General features: G+C 38.5%; 1 protein-coding gene across 3 annotated transcripts in view; it reads left to right on the top strand.

The window, feature by feature from the left end:
• TAFA2 (TAFA chemokine like family member 2) overlaps positions 1–25,329 on the top strand; it is a 310,699-nt gene extending 285,370 nt beyond the window's left edge. For 2 of the 3 annotated variants that reach the window (XM_043494155.1, XM_043494145.1), the window contains exon 5: positions 13,859–14,102. In XM_043494155.1, coding sequence (XP_043350090.1) covers positions 13,859–13,870 — 12 coding nt within the window. In that variant the 3' untranslated portion in view covers positions 13,871–14,102. Of the gene's footprint in view, positions 1–13,858; positions 14,103–23,504 lie in introns of those variants that run through there. The other variant, XM_038414431.2, reaches the window with a different exon arrangement.
• The last annotated feature ends 1,191 nt before the right edge of the window (positions 25,330–26,520 follow it).

A 26,520-nucleotide genomic window follows, 5' to 3' on the forward strand; every position in this document is an offset into this window, starting at 1 on the left:
TTTGACAGGGGACCACCTCATCAAATATGTTAGCCTGATGCCAGGTGTGAAAGTAACATTCCACACTTACCTTGATTCACACCTGCTGAAGATGTATCCCACAATGCTGAAATATAATTAAGCTTATTTAATTTGCAAAGTGACTAAAAATAGAGACCTCAGAGCTCAAGACACTATTGTTAATCACTTTATTGAAGGAGCAAGCAACTGAAATCTGACATTGCATAACAAAAAATGCTCACTTGTTCTTAGAAAATCATCACATCAGAGATGTGAGCAATAAAGCCCAGTCATGTATTAGTCTCTGAATAAAATATGTAAATGAAGCAATATTTTAAGATATGTAGACATTAGGGCTGTCAAGCAATTAAAAAAAATAATCACGATTAATCCCATTCATTGATTAATCTAGCCATTGATTAAGCACACTATTAAACAATAATAGAATACTATTTATTTAAATATTTTTGGATGTTTTCTACATTTTCAAATATATTGATTTCAATTACAACACAGAATACAAAGTGTACAATGCTCACTTTATATTTATTTTTGATTACAAGTATTTGAACTGTAAAAAAACAATAGAAATAGTATTTTTCAGTTCACCTAATACAAGTACTATAGTGCAATCTCTTTATCATGAAAGGTGAACTTACAAATGTAGAATTATGTACAAAAAATCTGCATTCAAAAATAAAACAATGTAAAATTTTAGAGGCTGCAAGTCCACTCAGTCCTACTTCAGCCAATCAATCAGACAAACAAGTTTGGTTACAATTTGCAGGAGATAACGCTGCCCGCTTCTTGTTTACTGTGTCTCTAAAAGCGAGAACAGGTGGTTGCATGGCACTGTTGTAGCTCGCATCACAAGATATTTACTTGCCAGATGTGCTAAAGATTCATATGTCCCTTTATACTTCAACCACCATTCCAGAGGACATGTTTCCATGCTGATGATGGGTTCTGCTTGATAACTGTCCAAAGCAGAGTGGACTGACACATGTTCATTTCATCATCATGAGTCAGATGCCACCAGCAGAAGGTTGATTTTCTTTTTTTGCTGATTTGGGTTCTTGTAGTTTCCGTATCTGAGTGTTGCTCTTTTAAGTCTTCTGAAAGCATGCTTCACACCTTGTCCCTCTCAGATTTTGGATGGCACTTCGGATTCTTAAACGTTGGGTCGAGTGCTGTAGCTATTTTTAGAAATCTGATCTTGGTATCTTCTTTGCATTTTGTCAAATCTGCTGTGAAAGTGTTCTTAAAACGAACATGTGCTGGGTCATCATCCGAGACTGCTATGACATGAAATATATGGCAGAATGCAGGTAAAACAGAACAAGAGACATACAATTCTCCCTCAAGGAGTTCAGTCACAAATGTAATTAATGCATTATTTTTTTAATGAGCATCATCAACATGGAAGCATGTCCTCTGGAATGGTGGCCGAAGAATGAAGGGGTATACGAATGTTTAGCATATCTGACACGTAAATATCTTGCAATGCCGGCTACAAAGTGCCATGTGAATGCCTGTTCTCACTTTCAGGTGACATTGTAATCAAGAAGCAGGCAGTATTATCTCCTGCAAATTAAACCAAACTTGTTTGTCTGGCTGAATTAGGATTGAGTGGATTTATAGGCTCTACATTTTTGCATTGTTTTATTTTGGAATGCAGTTATTCTTTTGTACATAATTCTATATTTGTAAGTTCAACTTTCATGATAAAGAAATTGCACTACAGTACTTGTATTAGGTGAATTGAAAAAATACTATTTCTTTTGTTTTTTATGGTGCAAATATTGGTAATAAATATAAATACAAAGTGAGCACTGTACAGTTTGTATTCTGTGTTGTAACTGAAATCAATATATTTGAAAATGTAGAAAACATCCAAAAATATTTAATAAAGTTCAATTGGTATTCTATTGTTTAACAGTGCTATTAATTGTGATTAATTTTTTTGAGTTAATCGCATGAGTTAACTGCGACAGTCCTAGTAGAAATGCAAGTGTATTAGGTGCAAACTTTTGTAAATGCATGGTCCAGTTTTCAGAAGTGCTGAGTGCCCATATCTTATCTTGCAGTGGGAACTGTGAGTGCTTAACACTCTTAAAATTGGGCTAGTATTCTTGAATAATGTGTGGGGAAAACATACTTTAGATCAGAGAGAAATCAATATTGGATATATTACTATGTAACTATATTCCAAACCAACATCAGAAATCGACTACTGTAAAAATCATAAATATTGAAGGGACATAAAGAAATAGAAGAAAAGGAGTTTTCTTTTTGTGAATACAGACTAACACGGCTGCTACTCTGAAAGAAATAGAAGAAAAGTATTAAAGGGGGAGAGAGAAATCCATATTGAATGTGTTTATTTACATTCCAAAACAATATTAGAGAGAGCCTGGAGTCAGATATTCATAATATTCCATTTAATCTAATTTTGCATCATGGCATCCAAAGTTTAGAAGAAAAAAATCAAACATCATGTCTGTGGAAGAAGAGAAGACATGATGTCCAAACTCACCAACTGGCCTTGCATAAAGCCAAAGGGTGGTCAACAAGACCAACCCACTAAACTAAATAAACACACTGGTTGCTTTGTATTTGGTGACCCTGATATTTTTACCTCTGTCTCCCCCTCTCTCTCACATACAGATGTTGAAATGTTTCTAAATTCATTACGGCAGCTGTGAGGGGCTGCATTAATTTTATTTGTATTTTAATTTATAAAATAAGCTGATCACAAACTCTCTTGGCACATGGAATAAAAAATACATCAGCTAGATGACTTTACATATGGACACACTGTTGGCAATTAAAGGAACAGACTCCTCCATCCTTGTCCACAGCTGCTTCTTGATGAAGTCAGCTGGGGATTTACAGGTTCCTGAGATTGTATACTTTACTAACAACAGTAGAGCAAACGCTATCTGTTAGAAAGACCACTAAAAGCTCCACCATCTCCTTTGTATGTTTATCCCTGCTAATCAGCACTTTCTCTGTTTGATTTGGATTGAGCTTCAGCCAGACATCTTTCCTCCACTCCCCAATCTTAACTACTAATGGGCAAGCTGAAAAACACCCCTATCCAGATCTAATGTAAAACAGATGCATCTGGATATCACTGCAGCCGAGAGCATCTCTCTTTCCCCTAGTGATTAGAACAGGAAAAATGACTCAGCTGAATCTCATGACACTTCACACCAGGGAACCTTTGAGGCAGAAAAACAAACACCCAACACTTCTCTTTGGGTCCTCTTGGAGACAAAAGAATGGAGCTACTCCAGTACTACTTCCCCTGTTATTGGCAGGGTCCAATGCCTTCCCCACATTGTAATCAATGAATTACAATCAGCAGATAGATCTAGAAGAATTAGCTGGGTACCTTGACTTTGTCCAGTATTAGGGGATGATCATCAAACAATGAGACCAGAGCTATGTCGGTACCAAAATCTGATCTAATACCAAACCGGGTGGTGTCCGTGAAATCTGTGGACTTCAGTTATTGCCAAAGATGCCTTGCCACAAACTTCTCAAGTATCCTAAAAAATGAAGGCCAGAGCCAGGGTGATAATTAGCAAGATGTTAAGCATCAGGAAGTAGCATTAATATTTCCACAGCTATTACTGCCACAGTCACAACCTCCTTTTTTGCTGCTATCACCCACTACTAACTATCTTTATATCCTGGAAGGGAAGAATGATAATGAATAAGAAGAAGCAGTGTGAGAGGGTTGAAAATGAGTCTCCAGATCTGGCAAGAAAAGGAAAATAGAAAACCAAGCCTGACGTTAGTGACAGTGAAGCGGCTGTGTTGGCTGATGATTTGTCTTCCTGAATCACAACAGATGCATAGGCACTTTAGGCTGCAGCTGAGGGGAAAAAAACCAGAACAAGTATTGCTGTTTGTGCTGCTGCTAAGGTTGAAAAAAAGTATTGCCCTTCTGCTAGACTATCCCTTCTTTCCCCCCGTCCTCTTCCTTCTTCCAAATGTTATGATGGGTTCTGACTAGAACCCACTATATTTGTGATGAAATGGATTTGATCTTGAAAAATGGCATATACTGTATACTGCAGTTTAACTGATAGACAACATACTAATGGGGTAGCTGCGGTTAATATGAGGACACATATCTCACACTGATTTCCTTTGTCTTTTGCTGTTGCCATTGTTAAATTTGAAATATGTCTGACAACTACTGACATTGCAAGCCAATAAAGCCTAAAAAATGACTCTGTTGTCTGTCATGTAAAATAATTTTAAAAGTTGCTTTCTTCTAAAACTGAACAAGGGGCTTTATTAGAAAAGAGAAAATAGTGTTATCCCTAAAAATAGTGTTATCTCTCTCTGCTTCACTGCAGAGCTCCTACCTAGAATATTCCCTTTCTGATTATAGAAACAGTACACATATCTTCAGTGTCTAGCAATATTTTGTGGTTCATAGAAAGGATGTGATCATAACACAATTATGTGCATATACTGTAGCAAAATATTAGCCACAGAAAAGAGTGATTACTCTTTATTACAGTGTTATAGTCAGAAGATTTCTTTTAAAGTCTATGGGTAATCAGTTTTTTTTAAATAATTTTTTTTGTCATTGGAGCACATGCTTATCAGAGCTGCTCCCGGCACCCCACTGTCTCATCACTAAAATTGTAGTGTACACCAAATACAGTTTTTCGAGATTAAATGCATTTCATGAAAAATATGTAAATCCTCATGTTGTAAACAAGCTAGTAATGGAGATAGGGTGGAACGTTCCTGTGTGCAGGTTAGATTCTGGTACTAGCCACTATCAGAGACAGAATGTTGGCTTGATCAGCTATAACACTTTCTCTGTGCCAAAGAAAACTGAGCCCATCATACAACACAAAGCACTAGGAAGTTGGCTACAAGAGATACTGTTTTCTCGTGCATATTGCCTACCCCTACTCTCATTTTGTTCAAGTACAGCCCCTACTGTGGAGCCACCAGTCTTCACTGGCTATCAGAATAACTGAAAATCCTAAAAATAGTTTCTGTGCACATTGTTGCATGTAATGGATTGTATTTAAGTTACTATGCACTGGGTGTGTCCACTTCCCTCTACTTACAATACTTAATTTATTTCAGGCCAATTTGGGCCCAGAGCTGGTTGTTATTTATCTATTGATATAGTACCAAAAGTATACAAAGCCTAGAAAAAAACATAATTGCCCCACAGAGCTTACACTATAAGTTTAGCCAAAGCAACGCAAGCAATAATCACAATCACAGGTATGACAGGATAAAAGGGAAGCAGACTGTGGGGTTGCTTGTTAATCTATATTCTTATCTAGTTGGTTCTACTGGTTTTTGTTTTGTTTGTCTTAATACCTTCTTAAATGGTGTTTTTTGGACTTGGCTGGCTTGAGGGCAGGCAAAGGGGTTTGCTGACAGTGCTGAGCAGGATGCATACTTCATTACAGAGTGTGGACTGAGCAGGAGCACTTTGGCTCTGCACTTCTTTCAGCTGGACTGAGTCCATAGGCAGCATCTTCATGACTTAAATGTGCAGCATCTAGAATCTAAATCACATATATAATTAAATGCAAAGCCCTTTGTTGATACAACTGAATACCAAAACCTATAGAAATGCAAAATGTAAGGTTCCACTGGCTACATTAGTTCAGCCACATTGCACATACTGGGCCTGATTTCCAACCTGGCCTTAACTTTCTTTTCACACCTGTTTTGTACCTCACTTATTTGTATTTGCAATTTAGGTCACTTAGATATTTATTTGATCTTTAGGTGGAACAAGTACATAGGGTCTGCTCTGCAGACCAGTGAAATCAATGGAATAATTCCCAAGGACTTCAGTGTGCTTTGGATCAGGCTAGGGTCATGAGGCGTCTGGTTTTTGACTAGAACACCCGGTCGAAAAGGGACCCGGTGGCTCCAGTCAGCATCGCTGACCAGCTGTTAAAAGTCCAGTTGGCCATCAGTAGCTGTGAAGGCAGGGTGCCTGTCTGGCTCTGTGTGACTCCCGGGAAGCAGCTGGCATCTCCCTCTGGCTTGTAACCATAGGGTGGCCATAGGGGCTCCGTGTGCTGTCTGTGTCCTGAGTGCCAGCTCCGCAGCTCCCATTGGCTGGGAATCCTGGCCAATAGGAGCTGCGGGGCCAGTGCCTGCAGGCAGGAGTAGTGCGCGGAGCCACCTGTCTGTGCCTCTGCCTAGGAGCCAGAGGGAGATGCCGGCTGCTTCCTGGGAGATACCTGAGGTAAACGCTGCCTGGCCGGAGCCCGCATCCCCTCCTGTGCCCCAACCCCCTGCAACAGCCTGAGCCTCCTCCTGCACCCATCTGCCTCCTGGAGCCCCCTCCCACACTATGAACCCCTTGGCCCCAGCCCGGAGCCCCCTGCTGCACCCCAAGCCCCTAATCTACAGCCCCACCCAGAGCCCATATCCCCAGCCAGAGCCCTCACCCACTCCTGCACTCCAACCCCCTGGCCTAGCCCAGTGAAAATGACCAAGTGAGCGAAGGTGGGGAAGAGCAATAATGGAGGGAGGAGGGATGTAGTGAGTGGGGGGCGGGGCCTCAGAGAAGGGATGGAGCAGGGATGGGGTCTCATGGCAGGGGTGGGGTAGGGGGCGGGGCAAGGGTGTTCGGTTTCCTGCAAACAGATAGTTGGCAACCATAGATCAGGCATGCAGATATCTGTTTCTAAATACAAGTAAGTTTGAATGTCAGAGCGACACTCACCAAATCTGAATGTTGGACCCTGTGGACATACATTTCTAATGTCAAGCTGTGAAATAGTGTAGCCTTAGCCAGATTTCCTAAAAGGGCAGGAAAGCTTGTTTGAGAAGTAAAGACCACTACAGAAATGTTCTAAAAAGTCCACACCAATGCAGATTACCAATTTCAAATGGATTTACTTTACCCGTTTAGTTAATTTCAAGTTTCCATAGGTGCTGAGGTTACTGAGAGAAATGGTGAGGAGATAGAACAACATGAAATGCTTTTTGAGGACAAGGAACTTGTCAACATAACCCTTGAAAGACGAGGGCTTCTGAACACAGACTGTAGTTATTTTTTGTGAGTGGCTGTTTGGGAGCTGGTTGCTCTGTCTCTTTGTGTTCTGTCCTGTTCGATTTTTGTACCCAGCTGCTTGTCCTTGGACATGTCCCTTTGGCTATTCTCTTCAAACTTTTTTTTTGAGATGTCTCAATTCACTTTTGTGGGAGAAGAGATACTACAGAAATCTTAAGAGGTTAAATCCTTTGTGAATCATGGCCCCAATCACATTTAAAGCAATACTATATTATTAATAACAATATCTATCACAGTATCATATTTAAATACATTTTGAAGATGGGGGAGCCTCTCCTCAGTTAAAGTTGCAACCATTATACAGCCCTATTTTAGCATCTGTGTAGCTTGAAAATTGCCAGACTTACTCTGAAAGCAAAGGAGAATATTTGTGCAGAAAAATATCAAATGGTATTTGAATTATAGGTCATTAATTAGGTCATTTTGTCAAACGTTTCTGGCTTCCACATGGTAACGCAACAGTTCTTTAGCCCAGTACAGAAGGGTTTTTTGCCTTTGTCCCACAAGATTCCTCTTGTGATTTTTTTCAGTTGCTTGTCAGCTCCCCTCACTGGCATGTTTGAAATCCCGTACTCATATTTGCAGAGCAATCTTCTGCTTTCTGAAGGCTCTTCTGGTTCCACATAGCATTTTGGTTCATTCACTGAAGCATTAATGGAAAGCCGGGGATTTCCATAGACCTCTGGTTTTCTCCGCACTTCCCCATAGAATGGGTTTAGTGCTAAGATAAAGAGGTTGCAGCTCCCATTTTCAGCTCCATATACTTGCAGTCTCTCTCCACTTGTTGCAGGAACGCTAGGAAGACGATTTGTGGTGTTTAGTAGCCTTTTACAGTGAATGAACTGGCTCTTTAGGATCTCACTGCCAGCTTCTCCTACTTCTTGAGTTGCCCAGTAGTGAAATGTCAGCCAGGAGCCAAGATTGGGTCAGTTGGAGGGGAAGAAAATGCTTGAAGTGTGGGACTTATGTAGCAGTAGGCTCTTTTTGCCCCTACTATCCAGGTAGTTTTCCTAGCTTGTACAGTAGACCCAAACTGTGCTTTCCATCTTTCAGCATCTGTGTTACATCAGTTTTATGCCTATTTAACTGAAATGACATCAGTGTAATCCTGATGTAATGAAGTGGAGAATTGGACCCCATATGTCCAAGATGCATGATTTCCCATGGTCCTGTGTCCTACAGTTCTCACCAGACTGCTCTCTATCCTCTAGCACTATTTGCAGAAAACCTCAAGAGTACCACCCTCCCTCATTTCTGTTAGACTTCTCCCCAGGAAACAGATAGTAGTTACTAAGAAAATAAAATCTCAGCCTGTCTCATACTCAGAGGAGTTAATTAGTTCCCCTAAGTCCAGCAGAGGGAGGAGAACTCTACTGCTCTGATTTGGACCAATCTGAATCTGATGATTCAGGTGCCTTTTCTTGCCAGACAAACAAGATGAGTTGGTGGATATTGTTCATTAAAAATAATTAACCCAGCCATGCAACTTCCTTCAGTCCAATACCTCTTCAAGATGAAGCAAAATAAAGGAGGATACAGTGCCTTTTAGGTATCAAAATTGATGGAGGAGATAGTGGACTTTGAATAGCCAACCTGGAAAAGAAGAGGTCCATCATCAGTGTCACCCAAAAATGATACCAAGTTCAATTGTGTAAAACCACCAAATCTGTTTTGGTTCCCAAGGTTGATGACTCCTCCTTTCACCTCAGTCAAGACCAGTTTCATCATAGGGAAGGCTCAGTTCCTGTGGATGGAACTAGAACTCCAAAGGAAGTTTGAGCTTTCTAAAATGGGCTTGGAATCCTCCTGCATTGCATTATAAGCATCTTGTAGTCTCAGCTTGCACAGCCTTATCCATCACTCACTGCCCACTACACCCACAGAGAAAGAGATCTTCTAAAGGAAGATTCTAAATAAAAGTAAGAGCTATTAAACTCATCCTGAGTTTTGTGTACTATGCAGCCTGTGACTTACCAGGTTCTTTGTCAGATCCATCCTTTAACACCTCAAGGAAACAGAATGAGCGTCTCAGGTTTGTAGAGATATATGTGACCTCCAGGACCAATATGATCAAGAGACTCTTCAATGGGGTGAAACTTTTCTGAGAATTGTTCGAGAAAATGATTAAGGATTCTTCAGACCTGAACAAGATAACAGCAAATCAACCCTTTTCTAGAGATTCCAGAGTGAGTGATAAATCTTTATATCACAACTTTTAAGTTTCAGCCATTCAAAACCATTTCTCTTTTTGTCACTCTTGCTCCATTGATGCCAGAAAATATTTTCCAAACCACAACCAGAGAGGACCCTCACATGCTGCTTTACCTCTCTGAATGAAGCCCTTTGGCTCAGGAGCTCATCCCTGTAAGAGGAAGATAGAAGAACTTATTCGATCTCGAGCCAATACTACTTCAGCTAGATGGGCTCTTGAAATAGTTGCAGTAGAATGCCTCAGAGAATTTCAAGATTCCACTCCTCTCTATGTCCTGTCATCTCCTCTTCCCCAGGACCTCACAAAATGACTGGCATCTCTGGAAAATGCAAGAAAACTCATCACCTTAGAGGCCATCGTTACTATGCCAGTATTCAAGAGTTTCTTAGGTTTCTAGTCAAGATCTTCCACAGTGCAAAAAGAGAACAGGAGGTGTTTTTTCCTCTAGTCTGGGACTTATCAAAAATGAACCTAGTAGTTTGCAAAGCCCAATTCTGGTTGGACACTATCACTCAAGAAGTTGCCTCTCCAGATTTTCTTTGTTCCATTGATTTCAAATAGACTTACTGTCATATCTGTGTACATCACCGATGCTACCTGCCCTTTGCAATTAGATGACAACATCCAGTTTCAGGCAGTTCCCTTTGGCCTGTTCTCCTTCCGTCAAGACTTTAGAAAATATAGTTATGTTGATTAACTTGTCTCAGTCAGGAAGGCATCCATATTTACCATTACTTGGATCATCCCAGGATCAGAGTGCAATCATAAGAGGTAGCTGCTTTTTGTACCAACCAGCAAGATTATACAGATTTTCAAGAACCACAGATTCATACTCAGTTACAAGAAGAACTCCTGAATTCAATTTCGGAACTCATTCACTTCTTTTGGATAAACCTCAGACTGGCCCGTAGGCCCACAAGATTGAAAATCTTATCAAGATGAGTGACGAACAACAGAAGTCAGATCACCAATGCTTTTCATTATCGAGTATGATGGTGTCCTCTGCAGAGACCAGGCCATATCCCCTTCTGCAGAATTTTCTAATTGATGGTTGAATTATGAGAACAGGAGTCAGATCATCTGCTCACTCTTCCTTTTGCACTAGAATTATCGCTTCCCTCATGGATATCCCCTCAACACCTACATAAAAGTCTATCTCTGACCAGTCCATGATCAATGAGATGGCAACTTGTCAGGGTGGGGCACTGAGATGGGTTCCCACATTATTTAGGGCAAAAGGTCATTCCAGGAATGACATCACAGCCTCTATTTCTGGGAATTAAGTTGTAAAGAATGTGATTTTAACCTATTCCCAAGAATACTACCAGAACCTAAGACCATCCATGTGGAAAGCAATAACAAAACATGACAGGAAGACAGTGAGATTTTGTGTCTGCTACTCACATCCTTAAACATGGAGGGTGGATATGTTATCTTTTTTTTTTACATGGGCAATACTGACATGTTTTTTCCTCACTCCCCTCAAATGGCTGAGATGGTAGGAGCATCAGGCTGGAATAAGCAACAGTAATCTTAACAGCTCTCTATTTGCTCAGACATCCATTGTGTGTAAACCAACTGTGGATTTTCTGGTCTTTCAGATTCTCATTTATCAGGGCCCCTTAGCGCGTGCATACATGTGTGTACACACTGAACTTTCCATTCTCTGAGACTTGGAACCTGCTTGGAACCGGAGCCATATTACATCTCATAGATCTTGGTTCAGAAATACGGGAGGGATGGAATTTTCTAGGAAGCCTCCAAGTAAGAGGCATATGAGGGAATATGGAGGAATTTGTATTTGTGCTGTGTGTGTGCGGAATAATGCCAATCCCATCTCTACATCATGGATCAGCTACATGGTCTGATACAGTTTTCAGGTGGAAAGTTCTTCCATCTTCCTTTGGTCCTCTTCCATAGGGACCTGAAGGGCAGGGACTGTTGTTGTTTTTTTCTGTTCACCTTCGTGTTCTGCTACCTTTGCTGCTTCCTATCAATATTAGTCTGATAGAGTGATGGATACCCATGCAGGAGAAAGGTGAAATTAGTTTCATTTAATGTAATTTTATTTTCTCTAAATGAGTATCTGCCACTCAGTCAGAACCCACTAGTCTTGACTGAGTCTGAAATTCCCCTTCTAGCAGGGGGAGCTCTTTTTTCCATATGTAAGTGGAGCTCTGGAAGGAAAGACAGAGGAAAACTATCAAAGCATTTCAAATTGATACTTGTCATTGTTTTTTGTTTTTGTTTTTTAAATTTCTGCCTGGAAATTTCTCTGTTGTTTTCTAACTTGTTCTCTAGTTCTCATATTCCCTCAGCTATGGCAATATTCCCAGGAGCCAAATATGAGTGCACTACTTCAAAATGCCAGCTGGGGGAGCTGGCAAACAAGTTGGGGGGGAAAATCACAAAAGGAATCTTTGCCTCTGAAGCTTGGGGCAAAGGCAGAAACATCATACTGCACTGACAGAGCAGGAGGTACCCACACAGAGAAGCTAAAATCACAGGTAAGGACACCATTTATATTTTTGTCTGCCTCTACCTCATGTAGCTTGTTACAGCCGTTTCAAACTTCCTATTGAAACTTCCTTTCAAAATTGTGATGCCATCTATATTTGAAGAAAATAGGCTGTGATTAAGTCCAGCTGATTCAGAATTTTTATTGGGGATAATTTGGGGCACGATCCTGCTTCCATGATTTCAGTTGAAGTAATGGATTTAGTCCTGTCCCATTAAAACCAAAAACAACAATAACATCAATTTATTTTAAAAAGGAATGAATAAGTATACTAAGTGACTCTCAACTGGTTTTGAAACTATTTTTTCCCCTTTAGAATAACAGATGTCTTCAACCCCATGTTACATATTTTTCCTGTAATTATAATGTTGTTTATAGGTTAGAGCAGGAGATTTGACATTAGGAAACAAGTTCTGATCCCACTAGTTTGCTGGGTGACCATGGATAGGTCAGTGTGAGACCTTTCAGTACCTCTATGTGGCTGCTCTATTCCCCAGTGTTTCCATGTGCAAAAAGGCAGAAAACACTTTGCCACCTTTGTCTTCAGTTTGAGATACTCAGATGGAAAGGACTATAGAAGTGAAAACTATTTTTAGCATTTAATTAACTGTTTTACAGTCCAGTTATGCAATACTATAATTTTACTTCGGGGTTCTGATCACAGTATAAGCCACATATATTCTTGCACTGTTGCACTGTTACATTTTTATCTGTTATAGAAAAAAATAAAAAGTTTTATTTGAACAATTGATTTTTATTTACAGTTTTGTCATCCAAAAAGGTGCTCTTAGTACTAATGTGTCATAACAATTTTACTACGAGACTTTCATTTGTATGCTGTGCTCTAGGAACATACAGAATACATAGGCATTATGTGTGTGTGCACAAGCGCACTCACACAAAGCAGAAACATTCTAATGAAGTTACTTTTTGGAAGAAGATGGAAATGAGTTACAATGAAAACATTAATTCGCTAGATTCCTTCTTGATGTGACTCCACTGTCTTCAGAGAACATACCAGAAGGATGTTTATCTCAGTGAATTTGTACAAGCTAAAGTGATTTTGTAAATGATCCAATTCAAGCAAGTATATAAATCAGAGACAAAACAAAACACTCCTCCTCCCCTTTTTCCCCACCCTTATATTTGTTTGTTGTATTTGAACATTTAGGGACATAATTAAAACTCCAAAATCTTGAGTTTATAAGTCAAATCTTAGATCTCATTGCAAACATCTTCAATGACAGGCTGTATGACCTTGACTCTTAACACCAAAAAATATCAGGCAGTATATTAGGCAGTATTATTATAAATAATAAATATATTATTTATATCTAAATAAAATGGCCTGAGTTTTAGAGGTGCTGAGCATGCTCAGTGTGTCTGAAAATCAATCCAAAGGCCACCTATTTAGATATCTAAATGTGGATCTAGATGCCTAACTTTGGGCATCCTATTTTGAAAAGTTTGGCCTAATACTTTATATACCTATAAAGGTATATGTATAAAGCTTAGGGTTTCCTATAGCATACGCCACAATAGCATCGAGTGTAAGGAGAGTTCTCTTCTGACTATTAGTCTATTCAAAATTCCCAAACTGTGGGAATGTCTATGCTTTTTTTCTTTATGTACACATGGGAAGAACACACATCTTTCAGAAAAATAATTCTTACTTTGTCTCTTTCTTCTATATCACAGGTCTTAGTAATTACTTATTTTCAAAGGCCTTTCAAATATTTGGCTTATCAGAATTAAGAACTGTTGATATACTTGTATGAAATGAATGTTAGTGATCCATTTCTGTTTGCTTTTGCTGACAAATAGAATATTTTGCTAAATTTAAGTATGTTTAAATCTTTTCCCCTGACATTACTGTGATTGTTTTTTTCTAATTCTTTGATATCATGCCTTTTTTGATACGAGAAGCTATCTTTTCTCAAAAACATTTTTTCGGTCATTCTGTATATTCCATGAATCCCAGTTTTGTTTGATGTAATTAATTCCATAACAATGTAGTACCTGACATATGTTTGTTTCTTAGGCAAACGTGTAAAACTCTTCGAGTTCGATTGGAGAAGTAGAAAAAGGAGGTTTCTGCTGTGGCTGATGACAATTTTTGATTTTTACACACACACAAAATATCCTGGCTCCACGCTGGAGCACTAGTTGTGATGAATCCTAGGCTTGGTCGGATTCTAAGGAAGGGCCAGAAGGTTCGTTGAGGAATAAAGAGTCAAAACCACTCCAGAAATGTGTTCCAGCCCTGGTTTATTACTCACACAGCAGCAGGTGTGTACAAATACAGGTTTCCACAGTCTTAACAGGATTTGCTGTACCTTATTCTTTATTGTAGTTGCTTATAGTGCTCCATGAACCTTGAGTTACTGAATAATTGGGTGTATCTTCAGGAAAGATGATCTACTCTGCTGCTAAACAGTGTAGAGGTGTCAGCCAACTGCCTTCTAGGGTCTTTCTCCGCCTTTAACGATCTTTCCTCTCTTGTCCTGCTCTCAGAGGTAGAGCAAACTCCTTGAATTCGGGTTGGTCAAGAATATACCAAGAACATGTACGAATACTCCACTGGAAGGGACTCAGACACTCCAGAGATGAGAGCAGTATGAGAACTTACATAGAACAGAATAGAAGAATGTACTTGACATTCTCAGCTAGGTATTTTATATTTTCATAGGAAGTAGCTCTTCATCCTGCACTGGATCACTCAAAACTCCAGAAAAAGTTCAGCATAAGGCAAAGAAGAGGCTTCTATTATATTCCTAAAGACTGGTAGATGTTGACTACTTTTGTTTCAAAACAGTATTTTAGATAAAATACTATTGAGCCCAGTGCAGTTTCCTGAAAAATATGCAATGCTCTAAAATGAACAGCGATTTGTCTATAGTCCCAGCTTTAACAATGGTATAGTACATACTAAGTACGGATGGACTGAGTGGCAAAATTCAGGTTAGGTGCCAAACTTTCCCAAAATTCTGACTCTTTTATTTTTATCTGGGGTTTTGATTTGGATCAAGTTTGCCGGAAGCTGGGAATGAGCGACAGGGGATGGATCACTTGATGATTACCTGTTCTGTTCATTCCCTCTGGGGCATCTGGCACTGGCCACTGTCAGAAGACAGGATACTGGGCTAGATGGACCTTTGGTCTGACCCTATAGGGCCATTCTTATGTTCTAAGTTTTAAAGACAAGAGCCCAATTCTGCATTCCTTACACATCAAATTTTCCCCATTGACATCTCTGGGTGCATATGTAAAAGTAGAACTGTACCCTAAAATGTCATGTTGGCAGCAGTGTGCACTCAGTCTACAATACATCTATTTCCTTCATAATGGAAGGCCCTAAAGAAAGGAATTTGTGCAAATCTAATCCTTGACCAATCCCAACTAGAAATAATTTATTAAAGACAGGAAAGGTTTGATGTTTAGTGTCTTCAAGGACACTGGGAACTTTAGAGCCATTTGGATGTATTGGGAAATGTTCTGTTTCGTATACAGAATAAGCTTTATCTACTAGTTCAAGCACAGAATAGAGGATCAGGAGATCCAGATTTCTCTCATACTGATTTACTGTGGGATTATTGGGAAACTGCTTAGACCAAAATTTTCAAATTTAGGTGGCCAAAATTTTGGAAAGTACCTAAGTGACTTAAACAATGAGGAATCCTTGTGGCACCTTAGAGACTAACAAATATATTTGGGCCACAAGCATGCATGGAGTGGAAAATACAGGAGGAGGTATAAATACATGAAAAGGTGTGAATTGCCTTACCAAGTGTGAGGTCAGTCTAATGAGACAGATCAATTGACAGCAGGATACCAAGGGAGGAAAAATAACCTTTGAAGTGGTAATGAGAGTGGCCCATTTCAGACAGTTGACAAGAAGGTGTGAGTAACAGTAGGGGGAAATTAGTACTGGGGAAATTAGGTTTAAGTTTTGTAATGACCCACCCACTCCCAGTCTTTATTCAGGCCTAATCTGATGGTGTCCAGTCTTCAAATTAATTCCAGTTCTGTGTTTGAAACTTTTGTCCTTAACATCTCTGCGTCCTAGTTTTTTCGCTTCTAAAAAGGGAATAATAAAATACTTATCTCACGTGGGGGTTATGAGGCTTATTTAGTTAACCTTTATAAAAAACCTTAAGATTCTCGGATGCAAGGCATTATAGAAATGCACAGTAGTACAATTATATCAGCGAGTGCCTGCCAATCTTATAAGCTGATCTTTTTCAGAATGGATGAACATGCACAAGTGGCAGTACAAATTGTCATCTGCTTTCATGAATTGCATATGAATTATAGTTTATTGGCAAGCACACTGTATGGATTTCAGGGTTCCAAGAAATAGTGCATGTCCATCTGTTCAGAAGATTTGTTTCTAGCCTAGATCTTCATTTGCAGAGTGCAGGAAACTAAAAACCGTTGACAGATGTTTCTGGTTGTGTAGGCCGACACTGATTCTGAATTCTAATACTACTATTAGGCTTTTAAAAGAAAAACATAGTTATTCCCATAGAAATGTGTAACTAGCACAAGCCAGTTGGGTCTATTCCCTGTTAGAAAAAGTTCACAAATGAATTGTTTTTCTGAGCCTCTTTTGTTAATGTTTTTGGGAAATGTTAATGCATTACTATGAACAAGAATTAGGAAGCAGAAAAGGAAGAAAGTGTCCTGTGTCCACATAAAAGAGGTCCTTCTTGTTGCAAGACTACAGAACTCTGCTTCCATTCCCAACTATTACAAATATAAGGCATAGTTCTGTAAAACGTTATTCACATGAATAAGGATTGGCATTAGAGGGTCCAATAGACAAGCATATATGAATGTTATCATATGTAGAAATAGGTTAACTTAGCATATTTACCTTATCATTGTGTCTCGGAGAATAACATGAAACTCAGGGTATACAGCCAGGAATTTCTGTGAAATGTCTCTTCCCTTATTTATTTAGTTTAAGAGGAAGCTGGTAAAAATTCCTATATTTAGGTTGCCTAATGTTATCCATTTTAAGAGATTCTTGCAATTTTTTCTTTTAAGAAGGTCTCTTAGTTCCATTGTTGGTAGCAGGCCTTAGAGATCCCCCCTGTCAGAATATCAGGCAAGTGCCTTTTCTTTGTCCCATGAAATTCCAATTAGATTAGGGAGAGAAATAAAGTATTAAAAATCACTAGTTCCCTCCTTTCACTTGTGTTTCTCAGAAAGCTGTCGACGTCCTGCCAAAATCACTGAACGTTCCCAGGCCAGACTTATGGAGAAGCAGTTCCCACACACTCCTTTGGGAACACAAGGGGGTTGGCAAAGGAGCAGTAGCAGGGCTGGAGAGAAGAAAGCTGTGCTGGGTCCCCCAGATCCAGAAATGGGCTTACTATTCCATTAATCCTCACCCCAGGAGTACCATGTAGCACAGAATCTCCACCAACTCCTGGGAGATGGGAGAGAGAAAGAGATATACAGCTTTAATTCTGCCCCCTTGTGTATATGCATTGTGTAATGCATCCGATGAAGTGAGCTGTAGCTCACGAAAGCTTATGCTCTAATAAATTTGTTAGTCTCTAAGGTGCCACAAGTACTCCTTTTCTTTTTGCGAATACAGACTAACACGGCTGCTACTCAGAAACCTGTGTATATGCATTATAATACAGTCTTTAACATTATAACATACTATTTTGTCACCACACAACATCTGCTTTATTCAATGCACAGGATAGGCTCACAGGGGACAGCTTTAAAATTGCATAGGCAATCCTAAATCTGGCAATTCATAACTTTTGAGTGCTTGACTTTGCAACCTAAATATCATACTTTTAATCTAATTATTGTCTGTATAATATGCATTAAAAAATCAAAAGATCTGTCTGTCAATAAGCTGAAGATGTTCAAAGTACTGTAAAAAATAGCTAATGAACACAGAATGGTCCAGTACACACTGATTTCAAAATATTGTGCACTGTTATCTGGCTACTTATTTTCTAAAATTATTAAACGAGAATAATTAGATGCCTCAATGACACCTATAAACCACCCTATGGTTAGCAAATACATATAGATGTATTTACCACTCTGAATTAATAGGTATTTCTATAAAAAACATGCTGTATCACTTATGGACTGGATCCTTCAACCCTTACACACACAGGAATAAATGACCCTAATGCAAATTGTCTCATTGAGTAAAGAGGAACTAATCATGTGAGTAAAGAGGAGCTAATCATTTATGGGCTTGATCTTACCGCCACAGGTGTAGAGAAGTGTAAGCCTTGGTCCTGAGCAAGCAGGAGCTGTTATAATGGGGGTTCATTCCCAGGGGAGGGAAGATGCTGTTTGCTCTATACCACAGTTCTGGGAATTTCACAAGTGGAAGGCAGCTTTAATTGGTATTCAGGGTTCCAGGGCTGGAATCTGCCCAGAGTCTACCCAATCAACTGGTTGTGCCCCCTGCTGACTAACAATACCAGCTTCTTGGGCTACACAGGATAAGTCTGAGGCTCAGCTTCACGGCATCTTCTGAGGCCTGGTCTATACTACATGGTTAAGTTGACGTAAACTGCCTTGCATCGACTTAGCTGTGGAAGTGTCTTCACTTAAATTTGGCTCCTGCCAATGTAAGTGCCTCTCTACATCAACTTAGTACCACCACTTTTTTGTAGGACGTCTTTTTGAGTTTGAGATCATTGAAGATCTCTTGGTGAAAGCCACGGTGGTCTCTTGGTATACTGCCTATCTTTCCATGTAATGGTTATGGTTGATGTAATTAGGATGACGCAGTGTTAGTGTAGACACCATTTTGCTTATGTCGACTATTACTGGCCTTCAGGAGCCATCCCACAATGCCCCACACTGGCGATACAGTCGATACAAAGGCTTCTGAGAGGATGTGCACCGCCGACACAAAGAGCCAAGTGTGCACACACCAAGCGCCACAATTTTGTAGTGTAGACATGGCCTCAGTTACTCTGGCAAGAGATGGTGTAACCTAGGACTGAATCTGACCCTAAACGTTTACCCACCCACATGAGGAAATGTGTTAAAGTTCAGTTGTATCAAATTATATAATGTTGTTTTAAAATAAAGCAAGTGAGTTCACGTACAATTACAGCCAACTTACAGCAGGAACTCACCAATTTAAATTAAAAAGTCTGCAACTGCAGAGTAATTATACTCTAATTGCTCATTTAGAAGATAGAAATGAAGTAAGTCTAATTCGTTGTATTCATAATATAATAACCGTGTGAAAAAAGATATTAGCATAAAGGGAGCAATTATGTTCCAAGCATGAACAAATTAATTCAAATACATATTTAGGGTGTTAAAGGTGTTATGTCCTTTTTTCCACTAAGTGGTAGAAAAGTTAATGTTCAGATTTATTATTAAATGAAAAGTTGGTTGGAATTGATTTGTGCCCATTTGGAGTGTAACTGTTCTCTTAGGATTTTAAAGATTGAGCATATACTGCTGTCAAACCTTCTTTTTCCATAAAAAATATATATTGGCACAATACCTTGCCTTCCAGCTGCTCAAATGAAAAGCTTGCACACTATCCAAAACCAAACATTTCTGTAAATAAGACAGATAGATATTAGCTAAAATTTAACAGCTTACTGAGGAAACTGACTTCAGCATCCGAGGGATCTATTCTCCCCTTAATGTGTGTGTGTGTAACTTCCATTAACATTAATGGATGATGTGTGCTTACTTATAACAAGAGTTGCATACTACATAAAGGGAAATAAAGACCACTGTGTGAGTCACTCAGATTAACAGGATGTGACCTGTAAGTTAAAAGAAAAAAGGAGGACGGGTGGAGTAGCATCAGTGCTGGCACAGGAAAGCAGTTAAAAATGCTGTGAAATAATAGTAATGAAAAACAAACTAAAAAAATAAGGTCAATGAGGCTTGATTTCATCTTCTGAATAAACATGATTGACACCCAGTGCAATAGTGTTTTGACGTACTGTACAACTGATTGTCAGAAAGATTTATTATAACACTGTCTATCCCAGTATCATAACACTAGTGGGTGCAACCCAGATGCAGTGGTAGATTTTTTTAAAAGTCTGATGCCTGTCTTTAGACAATTGTGTGGCCAATTACAGCAATTGTACATCTGCTGTGAAAACAGACATGTAGATATGTAACTGGGTATGAAAATGGGTATGAAAATGCTCATTTTGCTTGAACATATATCCCTGTTTGTCCATGAAGTGCCATAAACACCTTTGGTGTTACAAAAATAATAACTAGAGTTTGCATATACATTGCTACACACATTCAAAGGCATTTGACCTGGAAATCTGACTATAAAATCATTGTATCTCTAGATCAACTCATATAATATACGTGTATTGGAGTAGTACATGTGATAAATTGCAGAGCCACATGATAAACTTAATATTATTATACACCTTTGACCATCTCAAAGGTGTAAAACATGACCCTGCTACTGTCCAACAGCAAATAGTGTTAAACAATGTTCAGGATTTGGTACACAGGAACCTTAGTATACTTAGTCTCATGGCAAATACACTAGGAAATTCATGCCAGTGGTTAGAAATCTGTTGACTGAAACACACTAAGGAAAAAACTCAAAACCAAGCAAAAAGCACTGAAAAGGAAATTGAGTAATTGAGCAAAACAAAGTTAATTAAAATATATCAAATCCTCTTTTTTTAGAGAGGGTGAATATTGGTTAGAGTCTCTTATTATGTCAAACAGTCCTGTTTGATGGGGAAGAAAGGATTAGTTCTGTTCAGTTTCGAGCTGGGAATGATAATCACTTTCCTGCTTTTGACATAAGACAAACGCAGAAGGGAGAGAAGACACAGGATAGTAAAGATGGGGGGAAATATGATTTTTGTTGATGTCCTTAGGATACAGATCAGCTGGTCAGTTGTAGATGGATACTTTGGGCTGGCAAGTTGGCCACAACAGATAGGAACATCATCTAGTTGGTCTGGTCAGGTTCCTCTCTTTCACTGGTCCTTCTTTGGCCAAGCAGAGCTGAATGGACATCTCATCTGTGCTGGTGCCTTTCAGTATAGTTGATTTCAGAATCAGGGGAGAAGCTGAGAGAGCGAGGGACAGGAGAAGGGTAATGAGAGATGAAAAGTGATAGATGAGAGACAGGAAAACAGTGGAATCTCACAAGTATCAGGCTGGGCTCCTTGATGGTGCAGCAGTGGTGGTTGAGCACCCTCACTGGAGTATCAGGATCTGGGTGTTGTGGCAAAAATCCTTCCACCACAGCCCCAGTAGTGATAGAAGTCTTTTTTTTCTTTCTTTCCCCAAGCCTCTTTTTAGGGCCCCAGAAATAGGTCATGGGTGGAATGGTCCCATCTGCTTATTATTTTGTCCATTAATTACGACTAATTTTCAGAGCATTAATTTCCAATTCCCTACTCCTCTTGTTCACTTGTCATAATTTTAACACAATCTTTGGGTGGTGTCAGTTTAAATTAAGCCAGTCTTTCTGTCTCCTTCTTAAATGTTTTTTTTAAAACAATTTGGTCTAACAGGCCATTGTATCAATTCATGAACCCTTTATCACTTTCCACTGGTGTGTTTGCCGTGATGCTAAGCAGATTGAGCTCTCTGTACATCAAATCTCCAGCCTTGTTTAACAGTGTTCACGGTGTCAGGGTCATATTAACCCTTTGACTTGGCCCATTTGTTCTATCTAAATTAATACATCATCTGCATTTTACCCAATAATCTGCCTCCTGTCGATTCATCCTAGCATTCCAAACCTCTGGGCAGTTTCAAAGGGCTGCTGTGTGTAGGTGGGTGGGGGAGGATGCTACAGAAATATTCCATTCTCTTCCCATATCTCCCATCCATCTAATATCCATCTTCCCCCAGATTACACTGGTATGAGGTGCTGGATATACAATATTCCAATTTAGATCAGCAACAGATTTAAAGAGTCCTCTTTGGTGAATTTCAGGGCTAAAAATGTGCTTCAGACTGACTTGTATGACTGCAAATCTGGGAACTTGTCTTTTCAGTAGTATAAGGTTTCCTCAGTGCTGAGGAAGCCAGAAGAGAATACGCATCAGAGTGGTTATCCTTTTATAGGGTGCATCATGATCATGAGAGTCCTCCCACCTATCCTGCATTGGCCCTAGTGTACAAGGTGTAAACAGCCATGGCCATTCAGTACCCACCCTCTTTGGGGATTCTAGCATTGCTACTAGGGTTTCGACTCTCCCAGGCACTCCATCTTACCATTGACTACAAGAGAATAGGCCTGTTTAATTTATTACAATTGCCTATATATTTTTCAAATTAAAGCAGCATAAATCTTCCTGGGGAATGGGTGTGGAGCAAGTATGCTGTGTTGGCCATTTTATTTTTTGAATGCACAACACAATAACAGGTTGCCTGACTTTTGTATTATTTTTTGATTATTTTTTTTCGGACAATTGTGCAGAATAGAAATAGTCATATGAGGCTGCTTCAGCCAATGAAAACTCAGTAAAATAAAAGCAGTGTAATAAACACATATCGTAGAAATCACAAAGCATCATTTTAGTACTTCTTTTCTAGTGCAAATTCTAGAAATTTCCCAATGTTGAAGGCAAAACTAAATAATGAAACTCCTAAATCAATCCTTTTAAAATTCTACTCAGTGTTTCTGCTCTGCAGAGCTGACAAGAGCTGTATGCAAATGATTTTGCTGAGGGCAAAGGAATGCTTCATCATTAACAAGCATGACCCTTCTCTCTATGATCAAAATGTAAAACATATGGCCCTTGATGTTATAGACTGTGATTGTGACCAATCCAATGCATTGCTCCTGAAGAGTAGGGGTAGTGTCCCTTGACACAATTTTATATTAAAAAGTAACAAGATCATTAATTGTATCCACTGACACAGCAGAAATATTCCTCAAATTAATATTTCTTTAATATGACAGGGATTGTTTTTTAAACATTTCATGTTTGAAATACAAATCAGACATAGGAAAAATCCAATTACTGTGAAATATTTTGTCTCTGACTTGCTTTCCCTGTGGTCCTTCTGGTTTAAGTTAGCTTGGGTGAAACTGCTCAAGTGAAATTTTTGATAGTTATTGTGCAAACAGTGAATAATAGGGTAAACCTAGCTCTTGCTCATGCTATGTGGGCTTTTCTTCTCAAATGTTCCCTTCCCCTCACTAAATTATTGCTGCTTGCTAAAATGTAGTTAGTCTTTAACAAGATAATACATCTTAATATAGTATGAAAATATGAAGAAATAAGAAACAAATCTCAAAATCACCCTTTCTATTCAAGCCCAGCCAATAAAAGTGTTGTGAAATCAGAGTTGTTACAATAGACCTTCTCTTATGTTGGAGCTGATGGAGGTAGCACAGAGAACTCCTGTAAAAATTAATATTTCTGACTGTGTGGGACCTGATACTTAGTAGCCTATGGAATTTTTGAAAAAAACAGAAAACCCCACATTTTTAAGCACAGTCATAGTTAAGATAACAGTTTCCTTCAGGTCCTGTGAGGCAAAGCCCTGACTTAAGCAATGAATAACCCATTTTCATATCAGTGGGACTAATCACTTGCTCACAATCATGCCCACATTTAAGTGCTTCTCTATACTGCAGTCTCATAAATCCATTTCCACAACATAAAACCAGATGCTATATCTAAAGTTTTGATATTCTTTAATTTTCTTTTTCTTTACAGGTAACCCGATAGCTAAAGACAACTCAAGTCTATCTCAAGGCTGATAATGCTAACCTAATGGGAATTTCATACCTCCCTCCAGGCAATCCTTGAAGTGAGTTTACACTGCGGGGTGTATTGGCTTGTAATCAGCAACAGCTTGAGATCAAAACTACTGGAAAGTCATTGTGAACTTTTTTGTCACAGATATTTCAACTGATTGAACTATGTACACTTACAAAATTGCACTTGCTGAAGAATTTATGGCTGCAATCTAAAGCGGCGATGCTTAGAGGGTGTAGAAGAGGCAGCAATCTTTCGGGTTCTCCATTCAAGACTGACGGCTTTTCATCTTTACAAAAGCAGTCTTTGAAATGTACTGGTTCCTTCACTCTGCAACGTTCCCTGGTTCTATGTACAAATTGCTGGTGGGACTGCACGCTACTTTAATCAAATTTATGTTGCAGAACTTGTCCTCTGGCATAGCGCAGTTTTAGACCTTTTTATTTGTATTTCTAATCTTGGATCTCTGAAAGGCTACATGTTTCAACATCCTGAAGTTGCTTTTGTTATAGGAATGGAAATATATATCCATTGTTAATAATTATTGTTGACAAGTAATAGTTATCGGAATACATCAATCATATAAGAATGTATAGCCAGCCTGACATGTTTCCCTAAGGCTATCCTACTACTGTAGCTCTTTGGCAGTTTCATTATAAGTATTTTATACCTTTAAAATATACATTTCCATTTAGTTTGAAGATGATGGGTGTTTCTGGTATGTCCTTTACTTTCTTAACCTTAAGTCCTTTCAAGTTGTCAGTAAGCAGTAAATGACATTAGCTAGTCCCTTTTTGTAAAGGTAGACAGGGATGCATGCAAGTTTTACAATGCTGAGATTGGATGGCATTCGTTCCGAGTTTCTTTCAGTTATTTATTTTTTTAAACTATCTCTTGCTTGAACACAAGTACTATCTGGATGCTTATGTAGATGTCTGCTCAGTCTGTTAATAGAGGCAAAAAATCTTTCCCTCCAAATCTGAAGTTCATAAATGTTTTGCTTACAGTTATCCAGTCCAGGTCTTCTGGGTCTTTCCATAGTCATTTTCCCAAATTAACATTTATTTTCCTATTTTCTATTTCTGTAGCAATTTTTTGTGATGTACTATTCTATGAAAACCCTTAATATTTAAAGGCCTTAAACATATATGAATTTTGTTTCTAAGTTATTACAGAATGTATAATTTTATACTCCATTTAATATATTCAGTACCACTGGTAATACTAAGACAAAGGAACCCTAATAATTCATTGTTGTACTGTATTGATGCTGCACAAGCATGCTGACGGGAAAGAGAGAGTGAGAGTTATATAGTATGCTGTGTTGTCTAAATAGAGACAAAAACCACAGCAACTTAGACCTAGTGAAAATAATTGTGTGGGCAGTCTCATTCAAATGGCCTGCATAGTTATCGGTATGTTAAAAAAAGGGGGGGAAGTCCTTTTATAGTTACAAGCCATTGACATGGCTAATTAGATATAAATTGGGTTCCATGATGGATGAATACATTGGAGTGCTCTGGTTAGTCACAGTATCCTAGGCTCTTCCAAGATTATTTCATTAAATCTCCCATGTTATTGCAACGGAGAGCTAAAAATTAATGATTGTTGGGAATAATTTGAGATGTACATCTTATCATTCTGCTGAGAAATAATAAAAAATGTTGGCAGGGAAAGATATTCTTTTCTGATTCAATTTTAATTTGTATAAACTGTAGCACCACTAGCTATCTCAGTTTTTTCAAATGCATTAATATTGTATGGATTTGTGCTAAAAGAGCATCTTAAGGAGAAAAGTAATTCCTTTGTTTGGAACAGTACAAATTATAAATGTGTTATTTTGTAGAATATGAGTTTGACCTTAATTTGGTCAAAATACTGTATCATGCTTCTCTAAATTTGTTTCCTTTGACTTTGTTCTTTGAATCAACACTGAAAATACAGTATTATATTCAAGTGTAACACATGCTTATCAATAGGTGAAAATAAATGGATTTTCAAATATACTGAATAGATTATCTGCAGTAGATTAATGTTGTGACTATTCATAACAAGTGAATAAAATTGTGATATCAAATTGACTCCCCTGTATGGATATGCACTTAGAAGATCAGTTCTTTTTACCCATAGAGCAAAGATTTTTATACCCAGTGGAAAAGATGATCATGGATTATATTAATTTCATGTTTCCTTAGAAAAAGTTGGAGCAATTCTACTTTTTTCAATTTTCAGAAGGAAGGAGTTGAAGAGATATTTTAGCATTGTTTTCTACAACACATACTGTCATGTTTCAAACAATACATATTAGAGTTGAGCAAAATTCAGAATTACCATCCTGTGGGAAACTCTGACATATAAGCATTTGGTTTTGGGACAAAATATTAAAATTTTTCACAGAAGGGAAATTCTGAAAAAAAAATTGATTTGGACATTTTTGACCAAAACAAAGCATTTAGCCATTACCAAAAAGAAAATATTTTTGTTTTGGTCTGTTGTACTGACCTGAAACATTTTATTATGAGTCAGTTAAACATGAAACTGCATTTTCTTATTGTGGTGCATTGCCTCATGAGAGTTGTAGTTCAGGAGCCTGATGCCCGCATTTTCCCTTATGGACCAGACTACTTGGTTGAGCCACATCTCCAGAATCATGTGATTCCCACAATGCATCATGCAGCTCAGTCAGAGGGAAATCTGAATTGCATTATGGAAGATGGAGTCCTCCAAAGAGCCCAGCCATATGAAAGAATTGGGACCCAAACTATAACTCACATAAGGTAACATTCTGATAGGAAAATGCAGCTTAATGGTTTGCTGAACTGATTCAAAACAAAATATTTGGGGTCCAGTTGACAAAATTAAATATTCCAATTATTGTCAAACTGATCTGAAATTAAATATTTCATTTCTATTTTCCTGATAGAAAATGTAAATTTTCAGGAAAAGTTAATTTTTCCTGCATCAATTTTATTTT

The sequence above is a fragment of the Dermochelys coriacea genome, chromosome 1, assembly GCF_009764565.3.
Source record: "Dermochelys coriacea isolate rDerCor1 chromosome 1, rDerCor1.pri.v4, whole genome shotgun sequence".
Lineage (NCBI taxonomy): Eukaryota > Metazoa > Chordata > Testudines > Dermochelyidae > Dermochelys > Dermochelys coriacea.